Genomic DNA, 27,115 nt, shown 5'->3' with positions numbered 1-27,115 from the left:
CACAGCTTCACGAGGGAGGGAAGAAGGGGGAGAAGCAAACAGGTGCAGGTGTGACCATGGACGCCAACTCCGCCGCCATCGACACACGAAAAAATGTGCATTAAAATGGAATAAAAAAATGATGTTAAATTATTTTTAAAATCGTAGACTCATCGTAGACGCGCGCTAATACCCAGACGGGCTCGATATGAACCACGACTATAAGATACCCGAATTTGGTTAAACTGCATCGCAAAATGTGGGAGTAGTTAGGAATCTAAATCGAAGGGGACAGACACTCACACAACTACAGTTTTATATATATAGATATTTAACACAGCGATAAATATATGTAATTTTTCTGAAGCATGGCAGGTGCACCCTTTTTGTGAAAAAAGAAAACTTGAAAGTTATCGTGTGTTTTCCACAATGCTAGTTGAGAATCCGAGGATGGTTCAGGTGAAGAGCACAGCGTTATATAGTACAATAATACCCATCTGTAAAGGATTAGGTAGGTGGTCATTGTCTGGTGATTTCACTCAGTGACAGGTATGAGCACTCAGTTGATTTTTCCCACTGTGTTTTTCCTGAAAACAGGCATTGGTACTATCTGATCATATGGAAAGGTGCTTTGATGAGTATAAATAATTTTTTTCTAGGAATTACATTTCTGAAATCAGAACATCTTCCATGATGCAGCATCTAACTTACCATGAAATATGTTAATTAAGCAGTTCGCCATTACATGCAAAACGTGTATCCTACCTTTGTTACATTATCTTCCATATATTCCTAGGATCATTCTTGGAATTGAATGCTGAAGCTATTGAGAGTGAAGTCGGTGATATGTGGCGTACCATGTATAAATTAACAAAAGTCCTCAGTGACCAACCTGGACCACGACGAATAGCTGACAGTATTCGCAGTAAACTGGACAAGTTCAAAGCTCACCTGCCACTTCTGCAAGTAATATGTAATCCTGGTATGCAGGAAAGGCATTGGAAACAGGTAGGCAAACAATTTTTGTTTGATGTTTATTGAAGCAGCAGGTTAAACTAATGTGTGTATAAATCGGGATTATTATTTCATGATAAGGGTACTTACATTTGTTTGGTATGTGTATATATAAATAAATATTTATAATAAGAGTAGATCGTATACGAGTGGGTATATATTTGTAAAAAAGAAGTTTGAAAACGCCACTATATTAGATAAATTTTAATTTTCTTATGAATTTTACATAAATAAATATATATATATATATATATATATAAATTCAGCGAAATTAGATTCAAATGAATATGGTACTTAAGTTAAAGGCACCAGAATTTAGTATGGTATTATCCATATAATTCAAAATGGGGTGATTATAATCAAAATAAGCAACAAGGATATCCAGAGGTAATGCAGTACGGTTGCTTCATGTGACTCCATTTAATTGAACAATGTAAACATTACACCAATTTAAAATGTAGAGCAATCTTCAGCTGCATAAAAATATAGAATTTAGTTAAATTCGAAAGAATTTATTTGTATAATTTTCATTTTATCCAAAACCACCAAGCGGATAAGTGATGTTGTTGATAAAACATGTTCTTTGTCTATCTACTTATCCTCTTAATGTTCTTTTGTTCATTTGAAAACCACTGGCTCTAAAACTGATCTATTGTTATTTGCAGGTCAGCGAGGTTGTAGGTTTTCCTGTAGAACCAACAGCACAAACATCCTTATATGATATGCTCAATGCTGGATTTTCGGACCACCTCAGCAAGTAAGTTCATTTTTGTTTTCCCCTGATAATAGATATGTAGTGTTGATGGTAAACTGCTGCTCGTGGTGTAGTGGAATTGTACTGATAGTCACATATTATCCTTGATAAAACAGACCTGTGATCAATGGTGTTTCAGTATTTATGGCCTGTTCTTTATTCAGTTGTAGTGTTTCTCGGACTACATTATCCTATGTGTAAATAAGAAATAAATACTAAGGGTTATATAGAATTAGAAGTTACAAATTAAAACTATTAAATTAATAATGCTCTGTCTTTCTTTCTTTTTCACACTCTGTGTGTATGTGTGTGTGTGTGTCATCATATCATCATCATCATCATCATTTAGCGTCCGTTTTCCATGCTAGCATGGGTTGGACGGTTCTACTGGGGTCTGTGAAGCCAGAAGGCTTCATCAGGCCCAGTCAAATCTGGCAGTGTTTCTACGGCTGGATGCCCTTCCTAACGCCAACCACTCCGTGAGTGTAGTGGGTGCTTTTTACGTGCCACCCGCACTGGTGCCAGACAGAGCTGGCAAACGGCCACGAACGGATGGTGCTTTTTATGTGCCACCGGCACGAGGGCCAGGCGAGGCTGGCAACGGACACGAAACGGGGCGGTGCTGGCAACGGTCGCGAAACGGAAAGTTCTCTTACATGCCACCGGCACTGGTAACACATCTGCGATTTCCATTGATCGATTTCGATTCTGATCCTCACTTGCCTCAATGGGTCTTCACAAGCAGAGTTTCGACATGCCACCGGCACTGGTAGCACATCCGCAATTTCCATTGATCGATTTCGATTCTGATCCTCACTTGCCTCAACACGTCTTCACAAGTAGAGTTTTGTGTCCCAAGAAGGGAAGGTATGCATACGTAGGCTGGCTCCATCCCATGTAGAAGGCCACGGGTTGTGGACTCACTTGTCCTGCCGGGTCTTCTCGCGCACAGCACACTTCCAGAGGTCTCGGTCTCTAGTCATTTCCTCAGTGAGACCTAAAGTTCGAAGGTCGTGCTTCACCACCTCGTCCCAGGTTTTCCTGGGTCTGCCTCTTCCACAGGTTCCCTCAACCGCTAGGGTGTGGCCCTTTTTCACACAACTATCTTCATCCATTCTCGCCACATGACCATACCAGCGCAAACGTCTCTCTTGCACACCACAACTGATGCTTCTTAGGTCCAGCTTTTCTCTCAAGGTACTCACACTCTGCCGAGTGTGAGTACCAGTGTGAGTGTATATATATATATATATATATATATATATATTGTGCTGGTGGCACGTAAAAAAGCACCATTCGAGCGTGATCGTTACCAGTGTGGCCTTACTGGCACTTTGCCAGTGCTGCTGGACTGGCTCCTGTGCAGGTGGCATGTAAAAACGCCATTTACATGATGTATAATATGGATGTATGACATGGGTGTATAATATATAAAACCTATATATCCCTATGTATGATTAATTACATAACTTGTTGGTAGGCAGGTGTTTTTGAATGTTACTTAACACTGCTTCCTTTCTTAATCTTTTAATTTTTTTCATTTTATCCTCTTCAGACTTGAGGAGATTGGTGTAGCAGCAGCCAAAGAATACTCTTTAGAAAAAGCCCTTAAAAAGATGAAAACAGAATGGGCAGACGTTTACTTTGAAATGGTCCCCTACAGGGAAACCGTGAGTAGTTTATCTTTTTGGTATGATAACTTGATTTTCTACTACCACATTCCACCTCCTCTGTAGATGAGTGAGTCATCACCTAAAATGTAAGGAATTAATCTCCATTTACATTGTGAGAAGTTCACATTATTTCTCACTTAATTATGTTCCTGCAAGGGTCAACTTTGTCAATCACCCTTAAAAAGTTCATAAAATGATAATTGAGTCTTGCACTGGCATTAGTTTAATTGTCTTAACTGACCTCTACCCCACACCTCCTTCATTTCAAAATGTGTATCCTTTTGTCTTAGTTACACATTATCATAGCATACTCCTTGAAATAACATTAATTCCCAGCAAGTCTTTATTCAACTGTATGACTGAAACAAGTAAATGAATAGAAAAATTTATTCTCTCTCTTTTACTCTCTTTTACTTGTTTCACACATTTGACTGCGGCCATGCTGGAGCACTGCCTTTACTCGAGCAACTCGACCCCGGGACTTATTCTTTTTGTAAGCCCATTACTTATTCTATCGGCCTCTTTAGCCGAACCGCTAAGTAACGGGGACATAAACACACCAGCATCGGTTGTCAAGCAATGCTAGGGGGACAAACACAGACACATAAACACATACACACACATACACATATATATACATATATACGACAGGCTTCTTTCAGTTTCCTTCTACCAAATCCACTTACAAATCCACTTCCATAAATACATAGCGGTTCGGCAAAAGAGACCGATAGAATAAGTACTGGGCTTACAAAGAATAAGTCCCGAGGTCGAGTTGCTCGACTAAAGGCGGTGCTCCAGCATGGCCGCAGTCAAATGACTGAAACAAGTAAAAGAGTAAAAGAGTAAAGAGTATATACATAAAAAGACAGAGAGAGGGAGGAAGCGGGAGAGACCGTTGATGCGTTGGTTTTGGGTTTGGGATACTGACTTTCCTTGTTCTATAACCAAATTTTAACTTTTCTTTTGGCCAAATTCCATGCCTATCTTAGCTGAAAAGGTTATTAATTCCAGTTGTTTTTAAGCATTGTTCACACTTTTAGCATAAATCTTCAGGTCGTCTACAAAGAAATTGAGTTACATTGATATGGTAGGTGAGTACATATGTTTGTATGTATAAAATACAGTGTACATTTAAACACAATAAGAGGTGTCCATCATTGAACTACCTCACGCTAGAAGGAACAGCTAAAGTCCAAACCACTAATTAGGGATAAATTCTCGAAGGGAATGAAAAATAAAAACATTCACCATCTATTTCCTGGATCGGTATTATTAATTATGTTTCTATGTATGTATTTATGTATTTATGTATATGTATTTGTATATATATGTATATATATATATATATATATACATATATATATAAGGTTTAGAATCGAAGGGCCTTAGAATTAACCTAGCCAAAACCAAAGTCCTAATAAGTAGGAAGGTAGACCAATCACAAACGCCTTCAGGTAGATGGCCCTGCTCGATCTGTAAAAAAGGCGTAGGTAGAAACTCTATAAGGTGCACCAAGTGTAAACTATGGACACATAAGAGGTGTAGTAATGTCAAAGGAAGACTAACTGGCAGATGCTCAGGAGCAATAAACTCTGAAAATATGCAGAGACCAACTTCTACCACGTTCCAGGGAGAAAAACTAGAAGTATGTAGCTTCCGCTACCTAGGTGACCAAGTCAGTAGCGGGGGTGGGTGTGCTGAAAGTGTAACTACTAGAGTAAGAATAAACTGGGCAAAGTTTAGAGAGCTCTTACCCCTGCTGGTGACAAAAGGCCTCTCTCTCAGAGTAAAAGGCAGACTGTATGATGCATGTGTATGTACAGCCATGCTACATGGTAGTGAAACATGGATTGTGACTGCTGAGGATTTGCGTAAGCTCGCAAGAAATGAAGCCAGTATGCTCCGATGGATGTGTAATGTCAGTGTTCATAATCGACAGAGTGTAAGTACCTTGAGAGAAAAGTTGGACCTAAGAAGCATCAGTTGTGGTGTGCAAGAGAGACGTTTGCGCTGGTATTGTCATGTGACGAGAATGGCTGAAGATAGTTGTGTGCGAAAGTGCCACACCCTAGCAGTTGAGCGAACCTGTGGAAGAGGTAGACCCAGGAAAACATGGGACGAGGTGGTGAAGCACAACCTTCGAACTTTAGGTCTCACCAAGGAAATGACTAGAGACCGAGACCTATGGAAGTATGCTGTGCATGAGAAGACCCGGCAAGACCAGTGAGAACATAGCCTGTGGCCTACATACCTTTCCTTCTTGGGAAGCACGACCTTTGAACTTTAGGTCTCACCAAGGAAATGACTAGAGACCGAGACCTATGGAAGTATGCTGTGTGTGAGAAGTCCCGGCAAGACTAGTGAGAACATAACCTGTGGCCTACATACCTTTCCTTCTTGGTACACAAAACTCCACTTGTGAAGACCCATTGAGACAAGTGAAAATCAAAATCAAATCAAAATCAAAATCAAACCAAATCAAATCAGATATCAGAAAGCAGAACCAAAATCAAAGTCGATCAACATCAATGGAAATTGCAGCTGTGGTTAAGCGAACCATCCGATCGTGGCCGTTGCCAGCACCGCTCCAACTGGCCTCCGTGCTGGTGGCATGTAAAAGCACCATCTGTTCGTGTCCGTTGCCAGCCTCGGCTGGCCCCTGTGCCGGTGGCACATAGCACCATCCGTTCATGGCCATTGCCAGCCTCGCCTGGCCCCCGTGCCGGTGGCACGTAAAAGCACCATCCGTTCGTGGCCGTTTGCCAGCTCTGTCTGGCACCTGTGCAGGTGGTACGTAAAAAGCACCCACTACACTCACGGAGTGGTTGGCGTTAGGAAGGGCATCCAGCCGTAGAAACACTGCCAGATCAGACTGGGCCTGATGCAGCCTTCTGGCTTCACAGACCCCAGTTGAACCGTCCAACCCATGCTAGCATGGAAAGCGGACGCTAAATGATGATGATGATGATGAAACCTTATATGGACCCACAAGGGTGAAATTGACCCTAGATGAGAACCACTCATCAAAACAAAGCTCTATACTAATCTACAGCCACTGATTTTGTCTATATTCATGTCTATAAAATTCAGATTAATATTTTATTTTTTATTTCCAGGGAGTATCTATTCTGTGTAGCATTGATGATATTCAGATGTTGCTAGATGATCACATTATCAAAGCACAGACAATGAAAGGCTCACCGTTTATCAAACCTTTCGAAATAGAAATGCTTCAATGGGAAGAGAAATTGGTATCAATGTTTGACATTCTTGAGGAATGGCTGAAGGTAAATACTAGAAGAGTGCTTCTGTAAATTAATATGATGGTATTAGGTATGTGGTGTGTACATGAGACAACTGGGTGATTGTGCTTCAAGTAACATGTCTTAGTTATTTTATTTTAGCCAACTACACTCTGTATAAATATTTTAGCCAACTACACTCTGTATAAATATTTTAGCCAACTACACTCTGTATAAATATCAATGGCTTGCTATTTTTATGCAGGCGGTGGTGGGGGCCTTAGGTACAATGCGTGTGTGTGTGTGTGTGTGTTGATGGAATAACAGAAGTCTGAGAATAGATGTGTATTCTATTGATTGACAGCTTTTTTGTAATCTATGATAGTTACATAATTTATACATCTTCTATCATACGTATATAAAACACATTCTCTCTCTCTCTCACACACACACACATGCACACCTATATATGTAATTGTGTGGTAAAAATAACAGTCTGTCTTTCAGGACATTTCATGGCAGGTTAAAATATCAAGTCCGTGTGTGTGTGTGTGTGTGTGTTTGTCTGTGCATGTGCATGCATATGTGTAGATATGCAGAACAGCGAAGGAAATTATACAAACTTAAGACCAGTTCAAATATAGTTGAGAGATATTTGGACCTGTAAAGGCTTCTTCATTGCAGTTTGTTAGGGAGAAAGAATTCTTGCTAATGAGGAAAAATGTGTTAAAACACCATATTCAGGACTGATGGCTGCATTTTGAACTTATTTGTTCTCTTCAGTACCGGATACCAAAAATAGGTAACACTGTGCCAATTAGGAAGCAAAGCTTCTTTTATGGTAAATCAATACATATTATTTACTGACTGTGCATTATATGTATCATGAAGTCTGGTGCAGGCTTCTGCCTGGCTGGTAAATCTTGTGAAACCATCCCACCCATGCTAGCATGGAAGGCAAACATTAAATAATAATAATAATAATAATAATGATGACGACGACGACGACGTAGTAGTAGTAGTAGTAGTAGTAGTAGTAGTAGTAGTAGTAGTTTATTTTCTTTGTTGGTGTATTTTGTATTTCCACGGCTTCTGTATAGTGTGTGCTCATTTTCTTGGAGTATATATATATATATATATATTGCTGCTCGCTTCCTTTACTGTACATATTGTTGTCGTCATCACTGTTGCCTCAATTTCATCTTCACCACCATTACCACTGTCATCATCGTCATCATTTTGCAGTTCTTCCCCCCCCCCACACTCTGATACTACTTTTCTTTCTTGGGCTATCCAAAACCATTTCTCTTGTTAGCCATTCTTCATCCATTAATATTGTTCTTTCCACCAAATGTTACGTTGGCTACCCCATCGCCACCCAGACCATCAAACTATTTCTCTTCATACACTATGTTTTTCTGTTTGCCTCTTAGTCTTTTGTCTGTCTGTCTGTCTGTCTCTCTCTCTCTCTCTCTCTTCTGCAGCTTAGTGAAACACTTCATCCCTCTCCTCCCTCTGTCAACTGTATAATCATTATTATCCTGTTCTTAGCATCCTTCTACTTTTCCCAACTCACACACCTCCCACACCGTATCCATCACTCCCTCCACCCCACCGGCCTTTCTTAATCTTCACAGATATTTCCGACCTCTCTCTCTCTCTCTCCCTCTTTCTCTCTTAGTCTCTTTCTCTCTCCCTCTTTCTCTCTTAGTCTCTCTCTCTCTCCCTCTTTCTCTCTTAGTCTCTTTCTCTCTCCCTCTTTCTCTCTTAGTCTCTCTCTTTCTTTCCCTCTTTCTCTCCCTCTTTCTCTCTTAGTCTCTCTCTTTCTCTCCCTCTTTCTCTCTTAGTCTCTCTCTCTTTCTCTCTTAGTCTCTCTCTTTCTCTCTTAGTCTCTCTTTTTCTCTCCCTCTTTCTCTCTTAGTCTCTCTCTTTCTCTCCCTCTTTCTCTTTTAGTCTCTCTCTTTCTCTCCCTCTTTCTCTCTTAGTCTCTCTCTCTCCCTCTTTCTCTCTTAGTCTCTCTCTCTCCCACTTTCTCTCTTAGTCTCTCTCTTTCTCTCCCTCTTTCTCTCTTAGTCTCTCTCTCTCTCTCTCTCTCTCTCTCTTAGACTCTCTCTCTCTTTTAGTCTCTCTCACTCTTAGTCTCTCTCTCATTTTTCCTACCACTTTTCCACTCATACACTCTTGCAAACTCCTCACTTCTCTGTCCCCACTCACTACTACTCACTTCATACCTTGAGGTGTTGCCTGGACACCTTATCACCACTGTTTGTCTCACTGGAATTATTTCTGATTCATTCTCACTCTCTCCCTTAAATGTGAGTAGGTCCTCTACTCACATTTAAGTAGCTCCTCTACAACAAGAACTTGCTCTATCTCAACCTCTTCTCTTTCATACTTTAACCCCCCATCCTCTGGTTTTGCAGATTTGTAAGCTGCATGACAACCTCAGTAGTGCAGGTGACATGAAAAAAGCACCCAATGCACACTGTAAAGTGGTTGGTATTAGGGAGGGCATCCAGCTGTGGAAACCTTGGCATGACATTGAAGCATGCTGAAGTCCTAGGACCCTTCAGATACTTGTCAAAGTGCCCAGCCCTTAGCAGCATGGAATGTGGACATTAAATGACGATGAAGATGATGATTATATATATATATATATGATCATCATTATCATTTAATATAGATGATGATGATTATATATCTATACACACACACAAAATCATCGTTATTTAATGTCCAAGTTCCATTCTTCAGCTAAAACAGTCTCCAGTTCTTGTAGTGATGATGGTAGAAGATATCAACTCCTTACTTGTTTTTCCAAAATGCATCATAAATGTTCAATAATATTGAGATCTGGGTACTGTGGTGGCCACATAAGATGGTCAACTTCACTAGAATGTTTGTCGTGCCATTCAATAACAACTTTAGCTGTGTGAATTGGTGCATTATCTTTCTGAAAAATTGTGTTTCCCTCCGGAAACAGTTCCACAACCATAGGATGATTTTGATCAGATAATTCTACCTTGAAGGGAAACCATTGGGCCAGCAGATTTCCAAGATATAGCCCCCACCCCAGATCATCATAGATCCTCCTCCATGTTTAACAGTTGCAAGAAGGCAACCTGGGTCAAATACTTCTTTTGGCTGTCTCCACATGTATACTTGGCTGGTATTTGGAAATATGGTAAAGGATGACATTCTTCTGTAGGTGTTTTACTCCACTCTAAATGCTTTGCAACGTTTGTTTTGAAAGTAGTGGTTTTCTGATTGCAGCCCTTCCATAAAATTCAACTTTGTGCAGCTCCTGGCGGACAGTTTTTGTGGAAACTGGGTTCTCAAGGTGGTCATTAAGATCTGCAGTAATTTTGGGAGCCGTACTTATGTGATCCTTTCTAACAATTTGTGTACAAGTCTGACGGTCCATATCTGAAAGTTTTAGTTTTCTTCCGACGAGGTTTTTCCCTCTTTCTCAAAGTCTGTCATTACTTTTGAGACAGTACTTTTTGATACACCAAACATTTCAGTTGTTTTTATTACACTAATGCCTGCCATACATGCACCAACAATTCGACTTCTTTGAAAGTCCGACAGATCTGTCATTTTAATGGATTTTAATTACCTTTTTCTGATGATATCTGAAAAGAAACAGCAATTTTAGCAAAACATATCAAGCAACACTAATAATAAATAATAATAATAATAAATAATAATAATAATAATAATAATAATAATAATAATAATAATAATAATAATAATAAATAATAAATTAAAAATCATAAAAATAAACAAGCTTTAGATGGTTTTATAGCTATTTCAAAATTATGATACTTTGATTCTAGGTGTTTCCATTATTTTATCCAATCCCTGTATGTATATATATATATATATATATATATATATGTGTGTGTTGGTAAAAGTGTTAAAATAACAAAAGAAAGAAAGAGACCTCAATATTATGTAAATAGAGGAAATTTATCTGTAAAATAATATGTGACAATTATTCAATAGCCAAGATAAAAGTTTCGAAGAGATGGTGTTGTGGATTTCCACCTCGGCATCCGAAACTCAGAGTTTATCTTGGCTATTGAATAATTGTCACATATTATTTTACATATATATATATATATATATATATATACACACACTTATCTTTCTTTATTCCAGTGCCAATCAACGTGGCTATATTTGGAGCCAATCTTCAGTTCAGAAGACATCATTGCACAGATGCCCAATGAGAGCCGTAAGTTCACCATTGTTGATACAATCTGGCATGACATCCAAGCAGAAGCTGTGAAGAATACCCACTGTCTTACAGCCACCAGTCAAGGCAATATGCTTGGCAGATTGAAGGAGGCGAACGTCTACCTTGATGAGATTCAGAAGGGACTCAACATCTACCTGGAGAAGAAACGCCTGTTTTTCCCTAGGTATGTGGACACAGGGAAGTTCATAGTTGATGGTTGGTGGATGGTGTGAGGCTGGTATGTGTATGGATAGAGTGAGGGTGACTATCTTTCTTCATTACACTTCTACTCTCCGAGCATCTATTTCTATAAAAGATAGTCTGCAGCATAAAAGAGATGTTGTTTACTTAACACTGGTCAGTCTACTTTTGCCATTGTTCCCTATTTGTGACAAGGTCAGTAGATTCACTCCCTTTGATATTGCACCTATCCAAATTATTACTATTATTAACTTTGGAAAGGCGGTGAGCTGGCAGAATTGTTAGCATTTGCATTTTTGATGAATGGTTTAGCAACATTTCTGGCTCTATATTCTGAGTTCAAACTCCTCTGAGATTAACTTTGCCTTTCATCCTTTTGGAATTAATAAAATAAGGATCAGCTCTAAGATCAACTTTGCCTTTCATCCATTTGGGCTTATTAAAAAATGGATCAGTCAATTTCTGTGATTGATGAAATTGTCTATCCCCCTCCACCAAAATTTCAGGCTTTATGCTTATAGTAGAAAGGTTTATTGACTTGAGACATGTCTTTGGCAAAGCTCATACATGATAAAGCTATGTAGCTTCATTTTTGTAATCCCAAAGTGGTTTATTGGGTTTTCTCATAGTATGTTCAATATGCTGTGTACTTCTTTCTGTTTCCATCTTCTATGTCCACTCACAAGGCTTTGATGAATGACTAAAGTAGAAGGCACATGTGCAAGGTGCTGTACAGTAGGATTGAATCCGAAGCCATGCAGCTAGAAAGCAAACTTCTTAACCACACAGCCTTGCCTGCACCTTTGATTATAAACATTAAATTAGATTAGAGATGTTCTGTTGTGGATTTTTGATTTCAAGTTATCTAATGTAATTTAATCTAAAATATATAATTGAAAATCATAATCATTTTACTTTATCATTTGTTATTAATATTATTTTATTAAGATATAATTTCCCCAAATTTTAAGATGTTTTCCTAACTTCATTTGTCAGGTTCTTCTTTTTGTCAAATGACGAGCTTCTAGAGATTCTGTCAGAAACCAAAGATCCACTAAGAGTTCAACCTCACCTGAAGAAGTGTTTCGAGGCCATCAGCAGGCTAGAGTTCACCGAGGAAGGGGAGATTGTTGGAATGGTGTCTGTTGAGAAGGAAGTTGTACCATTCACAATCAGTATACAGCCTGCTAAAGCTAAGGTAAGTGTTAAGATACCAGTGGTAATAAGGCAGTATGATGTCTGATATTATTGAGGCTGAGGTGTCTGAGCTGTGTTGTTAAGGACTGTTAATGCTAAGAATAGGCAGAAGACATTCTGAAAAGAGTCTACAATAGATAATGTTCTGTGAGATTTGTGTATTTTTGTATTCTGAATGTCGTAAAAATGGAGCTGAGAGCTAAGTCTTACAATCCTCTTGGAATAAGAATACTATAGAGTATTCTTGGACAGTTTTATTCACCAGAATTAGTTAACCAAATTATCTGGGAATATTGTCTTTGATAGGCTTATGCCATATCCAAGGAGAGATTTGTATTTCATTCACATAAAGCTAAGAAAGTGACATTTAGACAGTAAAACTATAAACATCATTTGAGGTACTTGGAGGCATGTACATTTTTATTATATATTACAGGAAAGCAGGTATTGGTGTGTGGATACAGTTTGCTTTGTAATCATGTGGTTTCAAGTTCTATCTCTCTGTGTGTACCTTTGGATGAGTAACCTCAACTTGTATAATGCCTTGTGTGTTTAATTGATTGATGGAAACTGTATAAAAGCCTGTTATATATATATATTATATATATATGTGTGTGTGTGTGTGTGTGTGTGTGTGTGTATAAGAATACACACCATGGAAAGACAATAAACTAAACAGAACAGGAGGAGACGTGTGGGATGGAGAGTCACTGAAGAGGTCACAGGATGTATGATGAAAGATTTCCAGACAATGGACATAAAATAAGAACAATAATAAACAAGTGGAGAAAAGACAAACAAACATATAGTGCATGTGTTATTTGGCAAGAAAAAAATGACTATCCTGAAATATAACAATGTCTGTTTCAGCATATCATTTCACATCTTGCAAAACAAATTCATAAATGCATGTGCGTGTGTGTGTGTGTGTGTGTATATATATATATATATATATATATATATAAAGACTATACAAAGCCCAAAAGATCTATGTAAAGCTCAGTCTGATGAAAGCAGGCAAACCAAAACTTTTCCTCATAAAAAGCTTATATATATATATATATATTAGAAGGTTTGGAGATGATGTACAGGTATTTTATATTAGAAGAAATGAAGTCGCAGAAATTTGGATGGTTTTATATCTACAAACATTTATTTATATATTACATGTTTTTATATATCATATAACTTAGATCATATATCATATATTAGCGCTTTCGTCCATTCTGGTGGATTTTTCAAATTGAACTTATATATATATATATATATATATATATATATATAAGCTTTTTATGAGGAAAAGTTTTGGTTTGCCTGCTTTCATCAGACTGAGCTTTACATAGTCTTTTGTATAGTCTTTTGCAAATTTTTCTTTGGGCTGGTGGATCTATGTGAATTAGATAAAGTATAGGCAGATTGGGAAAGTAGTTGTGTAGAAAGTGAGGATAAAGAAGGGTAAGAGGAAAATATGTTTTGTAGAGTATGGATTATAGAAAATTATGGTGAGGACATTTATTTTGGTTTGATGCAGGAATTTTGTTATTGTTTAAAGGTTTAGTAAGGCATGGAAATAAAGGTGTAAATAATTGTGTCAAATTAAAATTGCGATGTTCTTTGTATAGAAAGTTCATTTTGGTTACACAACATTGATCAAACTGAAGTCAAATTGATGTTGGTATTATTAGACTTCTCTTAAGAAAGGAAACTGTTTTACTCTAAATGCTTATTAGGATTTTGTAGTCTGCTTTTAGTGTGACTATTTGGATTTATATTGGAGACAAATGCATGATGTTACCTATGCACACAGGTAAATGCATAAGGTTTTGCCAGAATTTTAGCACATTTCTGAAATCCACTTATGAGCAAACAAGCAGTAGGAAGTCCAAATGAAAAGTTAGTTGACTGTGTCACATATCAGTCCTCTCTTCATACTATTATAATATCCAAGTCCCCATTGTTTAACCAGTTGACCTATCTATTCATTGCAGGGCATGGTAGAGAAATGGCTTTTAGAAGTCCAAAATGCCATGATCACCAGTATGCGTAAAGTAATATCTGATTCCTTGTTGGCTTATCCTGACACTGCACGCCGAAAGTGGGTGATCGAGTGGCCTGGACAGGTGATCATCTGTTCCAGTAGTATTTTCTGGACTTCAGAAGTATCAGATGCCATGGCTAAGGAGAATGGACTCAAGGTAAGTAAAGCAGATTTCATATTTCTAGTGTGGTAATAGTAAACAAAGGGAAGAAATATACAGCACAAAGTAACAACAGGTAAAAACTATGAAAAACACAATTTAGCCCACTGACTTCACAAATATATTTGTAATAGAATTTGCGACTGACTGTTTATATAGCTGTTGTGAGGGTGTGTATTTAAGATTACTATTGTGTGTGTCAATCTTCAGGATTAGCTACAATATACTGTCTTTCCTTTACTTGTTTCAGTCATTTAACCACAGCCATGCTGGAGCATTACCTTTAAGGGATTTTAGTCAAACAACTTGACCCCTAGACTTAAACTTAGTAATTATTCTATCGCACTCTTTTGCTGAACTGCTAAGTTACAGCGACATAAACACACCAACACTGGTTCTCAAACGGTGATGGAGGAACAAACACAGACACAAAGACACACACCTAGATACATACACATACACACACACACACATATATACACAGCTTCCTTTTTCAGTTTCTATCTACCAAATCCACTCACATGGCTTGGTTGGCTCAAGGCTATAGTTGAAGACACTTGTTCAAGGTGCCACACAGTGGGACTGAGCTTGGAACTGCGTGGTTGGGAAGCAAGCTTCTTACCACACAACCATGACTGCACCTAAATATACGTAATTTATATTTTCATCTTACGTAGGTGCTGGTGTTGCTTTGTGGTTAAAAAGTTTGTTTTTCAACCACATGGCTTCATGTTTACTCCCACTGCATAACATTTTGAGCAAGTGTCTTTTTCTATAACCCTGGGCTAGCCAATGTCTTGTGAGTGAATTTGGTTAATGGAAACTGTGTTGAAGCCTGTCATATTATATATGTGTGTGTTGCTTTGTGCTTGTGTTTTCCCTCATCAATGAGGGTTTGTTTATGTTCCTATAACCTAGTGGTTCAATGACTAGGTACCAGGTGTAAAAAATAGATACTGCAGTTGATTTGTTTGACTAATCCCTTCAAAGGTGCTCCAGCCTGGCTATAGTACAATGAGTGAAACAAGTAAAAAATAGATCTAAATATGAGGTTGATATTAAAAAAAAAAAAATTCAGAAAACGTTGCTTCCACTTGTGTTTCAAGATTGTAATTAAGTCACTTTAAACATTTAGTTAGTTTTAGATTCTGGCCCACGGATTCTGGCCTACAGATTCTGGCTCACGGATTCTGGCCCACAGATGTGCTGTCTCTTCACTCTGTTTTTTTCTGCTGCTAATATAGTGGCAGCCCTTCTACTTTGAAGCTGGCTGATTTCCTGCTACTTAGACACAAGCTCACCTAAATCACTTATCCCTCCTACTCTTTTCATTTGTCATATTATGTCAAATCACCCAAACCTCTCACTAATCACTTTGTGTAAAGCCTTTCTTCCCACAACATCAGTCCTTTAAAATTCCGTCCCAGCTCATGTTTTTTGGTAGCTGTCCAAGAACACAAACCATGTCAAATCACTCTCACCAGTCATGGAAGGCCAGTGAACACCATTCAGCTCACCCATTCTTCCAAATTAAAAGAATTTCAGAAGTAAATTTATATATCTCTTATACTGCAGTTATATGCACAATAGTTTCAAGTGGCCATTGAAATATTTGAACAGGAAACAACATAAAACACACACACACACACACACACACACACACACACACACACACACACACACACACACACACACACACACACACACACACACACACACACACACACACACACACAACACACACACAAACACACACACACACACACACACAGACAGTGCACCTGCCACTTATAAAGAATCCTAAGTTATCTTGGGTGAAAATATGACCAGTGGTGAAAGCATTCTTGCTTTTCCTGAGAAATGAATTTATGAACCCAACACTATCCTCTTACCTAGCAAATACACCCACTCACCTACACAACACATGCACACAAACACATGCCAATGCTACCACCACTACAACCACCACCACCACCACTGCCATCATCATTGTTATCACTGTAATCATCACCATCACCACCATTGTCGCTGTCACCATCACTATTAACCTCCTCCTCCTCCTCCACCTCATCTCCTCCTCCTCCACCTCATCTCCTCCTCCTCCACCTCCTCCTCTTCTCCTCCTCATTATCATCATTTAATGTCCATTTTCCATGCTGAAATGGATTGGACAGTTGACCAGAGCTGGCTAGCTGGAGAGCAACTCCAGGCTCCTGTCTGTTTTGGAATGGTTTCTACAGCTGCATGTCCTTCCTAATGCCAACCACTTTACAGAGTGTGCAGGATGCTTTTACATGGCTCTGATACAAGAGTTTTTTTACATGGCACCAGCACAAGACTGATGCAGGCCAATCCTTTCCGCCAGATGAAGCAGTCTTGACACTTCTTCTGAGGAGTACAAAACTTCTTGAGAACAACAAGGCACCAGGTATCTTGGTCCCTTGTTGTCTCGTCTGAAAGGATCAGCATCTGAGGTCATCCTTCAGTACTCTTTTACTTGTTTCAGTCATGTGACTGCGACCATGCTGGAGCACCGCCTTTAATCGAGCAAATTGACCCCAGGACTTATTCTTTGTAAGCCTGGTACTTATTCTATCAGTCTTTTTTGCCGAACTGCAAAGTTACGGGGACAAACACAGACACACAAGCATATACACACACACACACACATATATATAATATATATATATATATATAATATATATACATATATATATATATACATATATATATATATATATACATATATATATATATACATATATATATATATACATATATATATATATACATATATATATATATACATATATATACATATACAATATATATATATATATATATATATATATACATATACATATATATATATATATATATATATATATATATATATATATTATATATATATATATATATATATAACATAATATATATATATATACATATATATATATATATACATATATACGACGGGCTTCTTTCAGTTTCTGTCTACCAAATCCACTCACAAGGCTTTGGTCGGCCCAAGGCTATAGTCGAAGACACTTGTCCCTGGTGCCACACAGTGAGACTGAACCCGGAACCATGTGGTTGGTAAGAAAGCTACTTACCACACAGCCACTCCTACGTCTGTCGGGGCATGTCTATAAAATAAACAAAGTATTTTTTTACAATTGCTAGGTAGTGCTTTATGGTTAACATTGTTGCAGTCTCTATGTGAACTTGTCGCTTGTTTTATTTGCAGGACTACCTCAGGAAAAGTAATGAGCAGATTGATGAAATAGTGGAACTTGTTAGATCAAAACTAAGCAGTGGGGCCCGTATAACACTTGGAGCATTGATTGTCATCGATGTTCATGGTAAGATGAATTGTGGCTTTTGTGTTTTAGGGCTTACTGGGTATTGAGGGTGAGCTAGAGGTGGGAATAGGAGACAGGATGAGGAGAAAAAGAGAGAAGATGAGAAAGTCAAAATAGAGGATTGTTGTCATTGCTGCTGCCACTGTCACTGCTGTTGCTACCACTGCTGCTGCCATTTCCTCCTCCTCCTCCTAACCTCCATCTGCCATGCTGGCTAGGGTTACACAGATTGATGGGATCTGACAGGAGGACTGCATTGTGCTCCATTGTCTGCATTGGCTTAGCGTCTGTGGTTAGATGCCCTTCTTAATGCCAACAACTTTACACTAATGGAAAAGGTGCCTTTTCCATTCGTAGAGCTGCCATCTAGCTTGCAAGAATAAGATCCCGTTTGGCTGAATGGCACTACACTAGAGAGGCAGGCAGCTTTATGTATGCTTGGTGATGAAAGGTCAAAGTATGAAAGGAAGGGCTGGATCAGGTTTCTTTCTGTAGAGGAGATACTTGGTTGCTTGCATTATACAAAAGTGGATGGAAGCAACTAGTGTGGAGCTGGAAAGAAAGGTAAGTGAAAGTAGAATAGAATTAGAAGAATTTGGGTATGAGGGGAACATTTGGATGTGTAAGTGAAAGCCAAACCGAGCATTTGCATATATGAGAAGAGAATGAGGTGCATGTATGTGTGTGTAAGAGGGAAAACAACATTGAAATTCATCATCATCATCGTCAAACATTTTCTTTCTTTTTATAAATGTATAAATTTGCAAACAGATGAAACCCATGCCAATTTTAAGAGTTGATGTGTTCTTTATTGTTGTCTTATCTTTGAAGTAACAACTATCCTTTTGTATCTACAGCTCGAGATGTTGTCTCTGAACTATGTGAACAGAATGTGAACAACACTCATGATTTCTTATGGTTGGCGCAGTTACGTTATTACTGGGTAGACAATGTCATCGTACGTATGATCACGACAGAGATGAGGTATGGTTATGAATATCTAGGAAACACTCCTCGTCTTGTCATTACCCCCTTGACAGACCGATGTTACAGGTAAGGTCTGTTTTTATATACCTCTCTTTTACTCTTTTACTTGTTTCAGTCATTTGACTGCGGCCATGCTGGAGCACCACCTTTAGTCGAGCAAATCGACCCCGGGACTTATTCTTTGTAAGCCCAGTACTTATTCTATCGGTCTCTTTTGCCGAACCGCTAAGTGACGGGGACGTAAATACACCAGCATCGGTTGTCAAGCAATGCTAGGGGGACAAACACAGACACGCAAACATACACACACATACATATATATATATATACATATATACGACAGGCTTCTTTCAGTTTCCGTCTACCAAATCCACTCACAAGGCATTGGTCGGCCCGAGGCTATAGCAGAAGACACTTGCCCAAGATGCCATGCAGTGGGACTGAACCCGGAACCATGTGGTTGGTAAGCAAGCTACTTACCACACAGCCACCTGTGTCAGTTGTTTCAAGAAGAGAAATGGTTTGGTCAACAAAACTTTTCTTGGTGTGTTGTGTGATTGAGATTGATATAGTTGTTGGGTCACCTTGACCTTATCTGCTTCAGGGAACATATTTAACCTTGTTTAAAAGAATTTAGAATATGGAATGTCATATATATTGGGTTGTCCGGAAAGTTTGTGCCGATTTTTAAAGGAAAGAAAAAGGTTAATAAATACTTGGCATTACATTTTTAATCAACCAAATATGAACCATTTTGTTGCATAATGCATCTCCATCTTTCCTTTAACTTGAAAATACCCTCTTTCCAGAACTGAGGTGGTTTCATAGCAAAGAATTCGTCAAGGTATCTTTTTACGTCATCTAAGGAATTGAAATTTTTACCATTAAGACTATTCTGCTGAGACCTGAATAAGTGGAGCAATATCTGGTGAATATAGAGGGTGGGGTAACACATCCCAGCTGAGCTGCAGCAATTTTTGTCTGGTTCCCAAATTATCAAGTGCCAAAAATGAACTTTCTTATCTTCCATTTTAAAGGGTTACAGAATTAACATAGGTTATAGGAACATAAACGTTCTTCCATGAAAAGACAGCTTAAACTGTGCTCTAAATGGAGGTGCAGTCAAATCCTATTTTATGGACTCAACCATGTTCTAAAATAAGTTGAAAGGTAAGCTACTATAAATCGGCACAAACTTTCCAGACAACCCAATACAATGGGACCCAGTGCATTGATTTGCCTGGGGTCCTATAATACCCTTTTTTATTGACTTGTCCTATCCCCTCAAAAATTGCTGGCCTTGAACTCTGCAGCAGACTAGTGTCCCAATCAGAGAATGTTGTGATCTCGGTCACTTATCTGTTATGGAAATTGGCCAACCAGCTTTATGAGTACTATGGCTCAAGAAAAGAAAAGCAAACCTTCCACTCAGATTTGAAGTCTTGTATCTATGTTACAAATCATTACACTGCATAACCAAATTGTTATTGTTGTTTGCCTTTGGTCAGTAAGTGTTAGTTCTTATTTGCTTCTATCTAGACATCAAAGGAAATGACTACTATTACCTTTGCTTTTGTGATCTGGACATCAATGTTTTGAAACTGACCTATTTTCCATTACATTTCAGACAGATTCAGCACGGAGTTGCTGAAGCAGAAATATTGTTATAGGAAATATTTTGGTCAATACCACAGATTTGCTTGTCAGGTTCTTGACCGTAACCACTTGTGCATGTCCCTTAGTGGCTGGCAATATGTGCATCTCTGATTATGAGCAGAAGTAGTGGAGGAGCATCATAACCATGTGTTGAGGGAGATTCATTGAGGTTTGAATAAATATCATAACAAAAGCAAAGTTTGAATGAAATATTAGCTGTTTTCCATAGTTTCTAGAGATAAGCAAATAGGAAATAACATTCACTACCAAAGGACAGAAATCGTGTTACACTATGCTGTTGTTGTTAACATTATCAACCTCATTTTCATCATTAAAATTGTCATGAGACCAGCTAATTTTTACTCTTGATTTTCACAGGACATTGATGGGGGCCTTAAAACTGAACTTGGGTGGAGCACCAGAGGGGCCAGCTGGAACTGGCAAAACTGAAACATCAAAAGATCTAGCAAAAGCTGTAGGCAAACAGGTAAGCAAGGAACTGATTTGGTGCAAATGCACCACCTCTAAAAACAACATAAATAATATTTATTCCATAAAGCATTTAGCCTTTCTTTGACTATACTTCTAATCAGATGAACTGTATGCATGATTTGAAGACCAGCGTATTATACATTGATTACTTGAAGATTATATAAAAGCATAGGTGTCTGTGGAATCCTCAGACTTTTAGACTACAAATCAATGAATAGGACTTTGGTTGATCAGGACTTTGTTAAAATTAATGACAGATTTCCTTATAAATATTGAACATGCATACATGAGTTGTGTGGTGTGTGAGCATGCATCTGTGAGTATATGTGCACATATATATGCATCTCTATGCATATACATACATATATACGTACACACATACATATATGTATATATATATATATATATATATGTATATATATATATATATATATACATGTATATAGTTAATATATTTATATGTACATATCTGCCTGTGTAATTATGCTGTCATTTTAGTTACGTAAAATCGGTGATATTACATACGTGTATGTTATGTATGTCTATGTGTATATATATGTATGTATATATGTATGTATATATGTATGTATGTGTATATATACACACACACACACACACATATATATATTTATATATACACACACACACATACCTTTATAACTTTTGAGTGTATAATCCAATTATATTTTAAAGATATTGAAAATACAGTTATGTATGTATATATCAGTGTGTGTATAATTCCGGATATGTTTTATAACTATTGAAAATTATTCTCATGTTTGTATATAACCCTGTGTATATAGTATTAGATGGCATATAAAAGATGCACAAGCATATTAGATGAATCCCAATTTCAGTAACACCTATTCAGGAAAAATTGTTTTTAGTGCATCAAAGCATGTAATATTTAAAGCAACTAAGGCAACAAGCTGGCAGAATTGTTAGCATGCTGGGCAAAATTCTTAGCAGTATTCCATCCATCTTTACGTTCTGAGCTGAAATACCATCAAGGTTGACTTTGTTTTTCATCCTTTTGTGGTTAATAAAATAAGTACCAGTTGAACACTGGGGCTGATATAATTGACTTATGCCCATCCTGAAACTATTGTCCTTGTGCCAAAATTTGAAACCAATATTTAAAGTAATTATGATTAAAGTACCCAGGAAGGTTTCATGGGATCATTTTTCTTTGAAAAACATGCATCTTAAGAAAGGTAATTCTATTGTGGTTTATAGTCAATGAAATTTGGTCTTATACTATTCTAAACAATTTATATTCTTTTCATTAAAAGTGTGTAGTATTCAACTGTTCTGATGGTCTTGATTACCAAGCAATGGGCAAATTTTTCAAAGGTTTAGCCCAATCTGGAGCCTGGGCCTGCTTTGATGAGTTCAACCGTATTGAATTAGAGGTACTGTCTGTGGTTGCACAACAAATCCAGAGTATTCAAATGGCTATAGCACAACAACAAAGTAAATTCATCTTTGAAGGAACTGAACTGAAGCTGGATCGAACCTGCACTATATTTATCACCATGAATCCTGGCTATGCTGGTCGTCAAGAACTGCCAGATAACCTCAAGGTTAGCATAATTCACCATTTAGTATAAAGTCTATTGTGTTTGTATGTGAACAGGCTCTCCCTCAAAGGTATGTAATTGCTGTTTTGTGTGTTAGTGGATGAGTTATGTAGTTGACTTTAATTATGTTACAGTGTTTTTAGTAATTACATGGGGAAACTATCAGCAGTCTTGTTTACAGATATTAGTATCCATTATGTGACTATTTGTGGAGGCGCAATGGCCCAGTGGTTAGGGCAGTGGACTCGCGGTCGTAGGATCGTGGTTTCGATTCCCAGACCGGGCGTTGTGTGTGTTTATTGAGCGAAAACACCTAAAAAGCTCCACGAGGCTCAGGCAGCGGGTGGTGATCCCTGTTGTACTCTTTCACCACTCCTCCTCTCACTCTTTCTTTTGTTGGCCTGCTCGCTTAGCCAGCAGGGTGATGTCATTCGAAGGCTAAAACAATGTGAACGTATTGTGACCAGCTATGTGTAGTAACTTCTGATACCCTGGTCAGTCAGGTGATCACGTGATGTGACTATTTATGAATTATATAATTTAAGCCACAGGCATAGGGGGTGGCTAGATGTAGGTGTGCCTAGGTGCTGTCATGGCTTTGTAGTTAAGAAGTTTGCTTCCCAACCACATGGTTTCAGATTCAATCTCACCATGTGGCTTCTTGACCAAGTGCCTTCTACTATAGCCCCAGGTCAATCAAAGCCTTGAGAGTAGATTTGTCTGACAGAAACTGAAAGAGGCACATCGTGTGTGTGTGTGTGTTAGTCTCTCCTTGGTAGTTGTAAATGAGTGTCACTCTCATATAAGCTGTGTCCTTCATTTCCAATCTTCCGTGAAACTATATTTGGGCATGGGAAAATAATTACCCTGCTTTGGAAACTGGTGAGGGTTGATGACAAGAAGGGCATCTGGCTGTAGAAAATCTACCCCATCAAATTCCATCTGATCTATGTGAACATGAAAAAGTGGATATTAAATAAGGATATATATATATTTGCCAATGTGAAAAAATACAGATTAGAGAAAACTGAAAATGCAAATCATAAGCAGTCAAACAGATTCCCGAATGCATAAACGAAAATATTTAATAAATGTAATTGAATCATATATATTTATATATATCAGCATAAATCATGCATGTACAGGCATAAAGATTCTCCAAAGGTATAAAGAATAAAACCAAACATACGTAAAAAATATAGAAGAAATATAAAAATACATATAAAAATTACATATAAATAAAATTTACATGTGAGGAGTTATGCGTGATAAATATAGGAGGTGTAAAACGAATAAAAATACTTTCCTATTTTTGGATCCAATTTTATTTATGTCTTTCTTAACCTTGATATCTAGCGTCATTTCTGTCTTATATTCTATATGTATTTGTGATTTTTAGATGATTTTTGGCAGTTTGCCATTTTAAAGGTTGACGTTCTTATTCCTATATTTATCAACTTCTTGTTCGTTTTGCACCTCCTATATCTATCATGCATAACTCCTCACTTGTAAATTTTATTTATATGTAATTTTATATGTATTTTTATGTATTTTTTATATTTCTTCTATATTTCTATTGGTTTTATTCTTTATACCCTTGGAGAATCTTTACGCCTGTACATGCATGATTTATGTTGATGGGTATAAATATATATGATTCAACTACTTTGATTGAATATTTTCATTTATATGTTTGGGAATCTCTTTGACTGCCTATGATTTGCGTTTTCAATTTTCTCCACTTTATATATATATATATTACATTTCTAAATATCTCAGAGAGATATAAGCAGTAGTGGTATGATAGAATAGTTGTATGCTGTCAACTTACTGTGACAGTCGCATGAAGGGAATCACACCACTGCTATTTAACCCTAGGAAACATCAACACTTACTGTTGGCCTTGACACATTTCCTGTGTCCTTATGTTTACAAGGGGGAGACAAGCACCTCCCCCCAGCTAAGCCTGCATCCAGAGATTAGTTTCTGAGTCTTTGCTCGTCATCAGTCTGGAGTAGCAGACATACATATATATATGTATGTATATATATTGGTCGGTACTTTCATGAAGGTATAGGTCCTTAGTTAAAATTCTATGTCCATCATACTTCCTATATACACATTTACAATATGAATTCATCATTCAAAGTACTGCCTGGATTTACCTGGGATTTTAACTAAGGACCTGTACCTTCATGGAAGTACTGACCAAACATCCATATCCTCTGGAAAAAGATGAGTTGTGCACACTATTCTCCTGCCTATATTCTTCTAACAACTTTTACTCTTTTATTTTATTCCTTACAAACTGTGAATTTTATTCCTTATAAACTGTAAATTCTTTCATGTCTAAAATATTCATACCTTGTCTCAGATGACAGAATGCTCAGTGCATGGACATGCTAACCTACCATTTGGGTTATCCCAGAAACGGCTGTAAGACTTCAAATTAAATTATTATAAATGACTTGAGATACTTGTTCTGCCTTGGTTTTGATTTTTCCTATAATATAATATATACCTGCTATAACAGATCCCTAGCATGGGTCCCTACACCAGCCTTAGAGGTGATCTTGGAACATAAAGGTGGACCTACTATAGCACTTACCCAGCATACCTTTTCGTTTAGATCACAAGTGAACTAAACCCTTCATATTATATATATCATCATCATCATCATCATCGTTTAATATCTGCCTTCCATGCTGGCTTGGGTTGGATGGTTTGACTGAGAACCGGCGAGCCAGAAGGCTGCACCAGGCTCTAATCTGATCTGGCAAAATTTCTACAGCTGGATGCCCTTCACTCTGAGAGTGTAGTGGATGCTTTTATATGCCACTGGCACAAGGGCCAGTCCAGCAGCACTGGCAATGACCACACTCAAATGTTCTTTTACATGTACCAGTAAGGTGACGCTGGCAATGATCATGCTCGAATGGTGCTTTTTACGTGGCACCAACATGAGAACCAGTTAGTGGCCCTGGCAACGATCATGCTTGGATGGTTCTTTTAACGTTCCACTGGCATGAATGCCAATCAGGTGGTACTGTCATTGGCCACGTCAGCGATTTTGATTTCACTTGCCTCAACAGGTCTTTGCAAGCAAAGTTTATTGTCCAATGAATGAAGGGTACTCATAAGTGGACTGGTTACAGCCCACTTATATATATATATATGTATATATGTATATCTATCCGTCTGTCTATCTATCTATCTATATATACATACATATGTACACACACATGCACACACACACACACACACACACACACACACACACACACACACACACACATCTGGTTTTGAAGAATGTGTCCCTTATGTTTGTGATGACTTTAGGGACTTGTGTTCATATGTAAGTAGAGAGTATGTAATGCTGCAAAACCATTTCCTTGATACATGTTATGTTTGATTTTGTTGAAAGAGCCTAGTTCCCATTAAATGGATAGAAAATTGTGGGGGAGTGTCTATCGTAAAGAAAAACTTAAATCTTCTCAAATAATCTTGGCTATTTCAGGTACTGTTCCGTACAGTTGCAATGATGGTACCAGACTATGCACTCATTGGTGAAATTGTGCTATACTCCATGGGATTTGTACAGGCCAGAAAGTAAGGAAGAACTTTACTTACATGTTTTGTGTGTGTGTGTGTGTGTGTTTGTGTGTGTGTGTAGTATGTGTATTGGATATGTATGTGTATGCATTGCATTCTATAGCAGGAACAGCTGTAAGCTAATAAAATTCATAACATAATTGATTATTCCTTTGTCATCCTAATTTCTTATTATCTCTCTATACTCAACTGACACTTCATTCTGAAGCCTATGGATACTGAATTCTAACATCAGATTATTAGTATCGCTATGCCTAAATGATATATATATATATATACATATACACTCCATCGAAAAACTGTTATTCAAAATTTCTCATTCCTGTTCGTCAGAGTTTTGTTTTGAGTGGAACAAAATAAGGTTATGTACAATTACTTTGATAGATACACGTTTGAAAATGGTTTTGTTTCCTGTATTCGAGTATTGTTTTTTTCCAACTTGTTACACCTTTATGTGCACATATATATATATATAATATATATATATATATATATATATATGTATATAAAGATAAACTTACTTGGAAATGGGTGCATGGCATTCAATCAAATAATAATATAAATAATATATATACATACACATATATATACATCCATATATGTACATACATACATACATATGTGTATAGGTATGCATATATAGGTACGGGACATCATAAAATGTAAACAACATGTAATACGAAAATAAAGTTATTAATCCAGGCAAAATACTTCATAAGTTCTCTGTTAGCACACCAAGCTAACAATATTTGTCAGATTAGTAAAGAACTAATTTATGGTTCATCACAATTCTTTAATGGTCTATTGATCAACTGAGGTAAATCGAAAGACCTAAGAAAATTAATATTTTTGTCAGAGCCATTGCAAGAAAAATCATTAGTTTTCTTAGGTCTTTCAATTTGCCTCTTTTTATCAATATACT

At 37.5% G+C, this 27,115-nt stretch overlaps 1 protein-coding gene across 2 annotated transcripts in view; it reads left to right on the top strand.

Moving 5' to 3' along the window:
* Window positions 1-27,115, top strand: part of LOC115214188 (dynein heavy chain 3, axonemal-like) — a 257,372-nt gene that overhangs the window by 81,630 nt on the left and 148,627 nt on the right. For both annotated transcript variants that reach the window (XM_036504718.1, XM_029783288.2), the window contains exons 18-29: window positions 776-987; window positions 1,659-1,750; window positions 3,303-3,417; window positions 6,540-6,710; window positions 10,830-11,092; window positions 12,106-12,307; window positions 14,295-14,501; window positions 17,752-17,866; window positions 18,724-18,919; window positions 20,888-20,996; window positions 22,294-22,584; window positions 26,099-26,190. In XM_036504718.1, coding sequence (XP_036360611.1) covers window positions 776-987; window positions 1,659-1,750; window positions 3,303-3,417; window positions 6,540-6,710; window positions 10,830-11,092; window positions 12,106-12,307; window positions 14,295-14,501; window positions 17,752-17,866; window positions 18,724-18,919; window positions 20,888-20,996; window positions 22,294-22,584; window positions 26,099-26,190 — 2,065 coding nt within the window. The remainder of the gene's footprint in view (window positions 1-775; window positions 988-1,658; window positions 1,751-3,302; window positions 3,418-6,539; window positions 6,711-10,829; window positions 11,093-12,105; window positions 12,308-14,294; window positions 14,502-17,751; window positions 17,867-18,723; window positions 18,920-20,887; window positions 20,997-22,293; window positions 22,585-26,098; window positions 26,191-27,115) is intronic.

The sequence above is a fragment of the Octopus sinensis genome, linkage group LG7 (assembly GCF_006345805.1).
Source record: "Octopus sinensis linkage group LG7, ASM634580v1, whole genome shotgun sequence".
Taxonomy (NCBI): Eukaryota; Metazoa; Mollusca; class Cephalopoda; order Octopoda; family Octopodidae; genus Octopus; species Octopus sinensis.
This window is presented reverse-complemented; position numbering and strand designations above follow the sequence as displayed.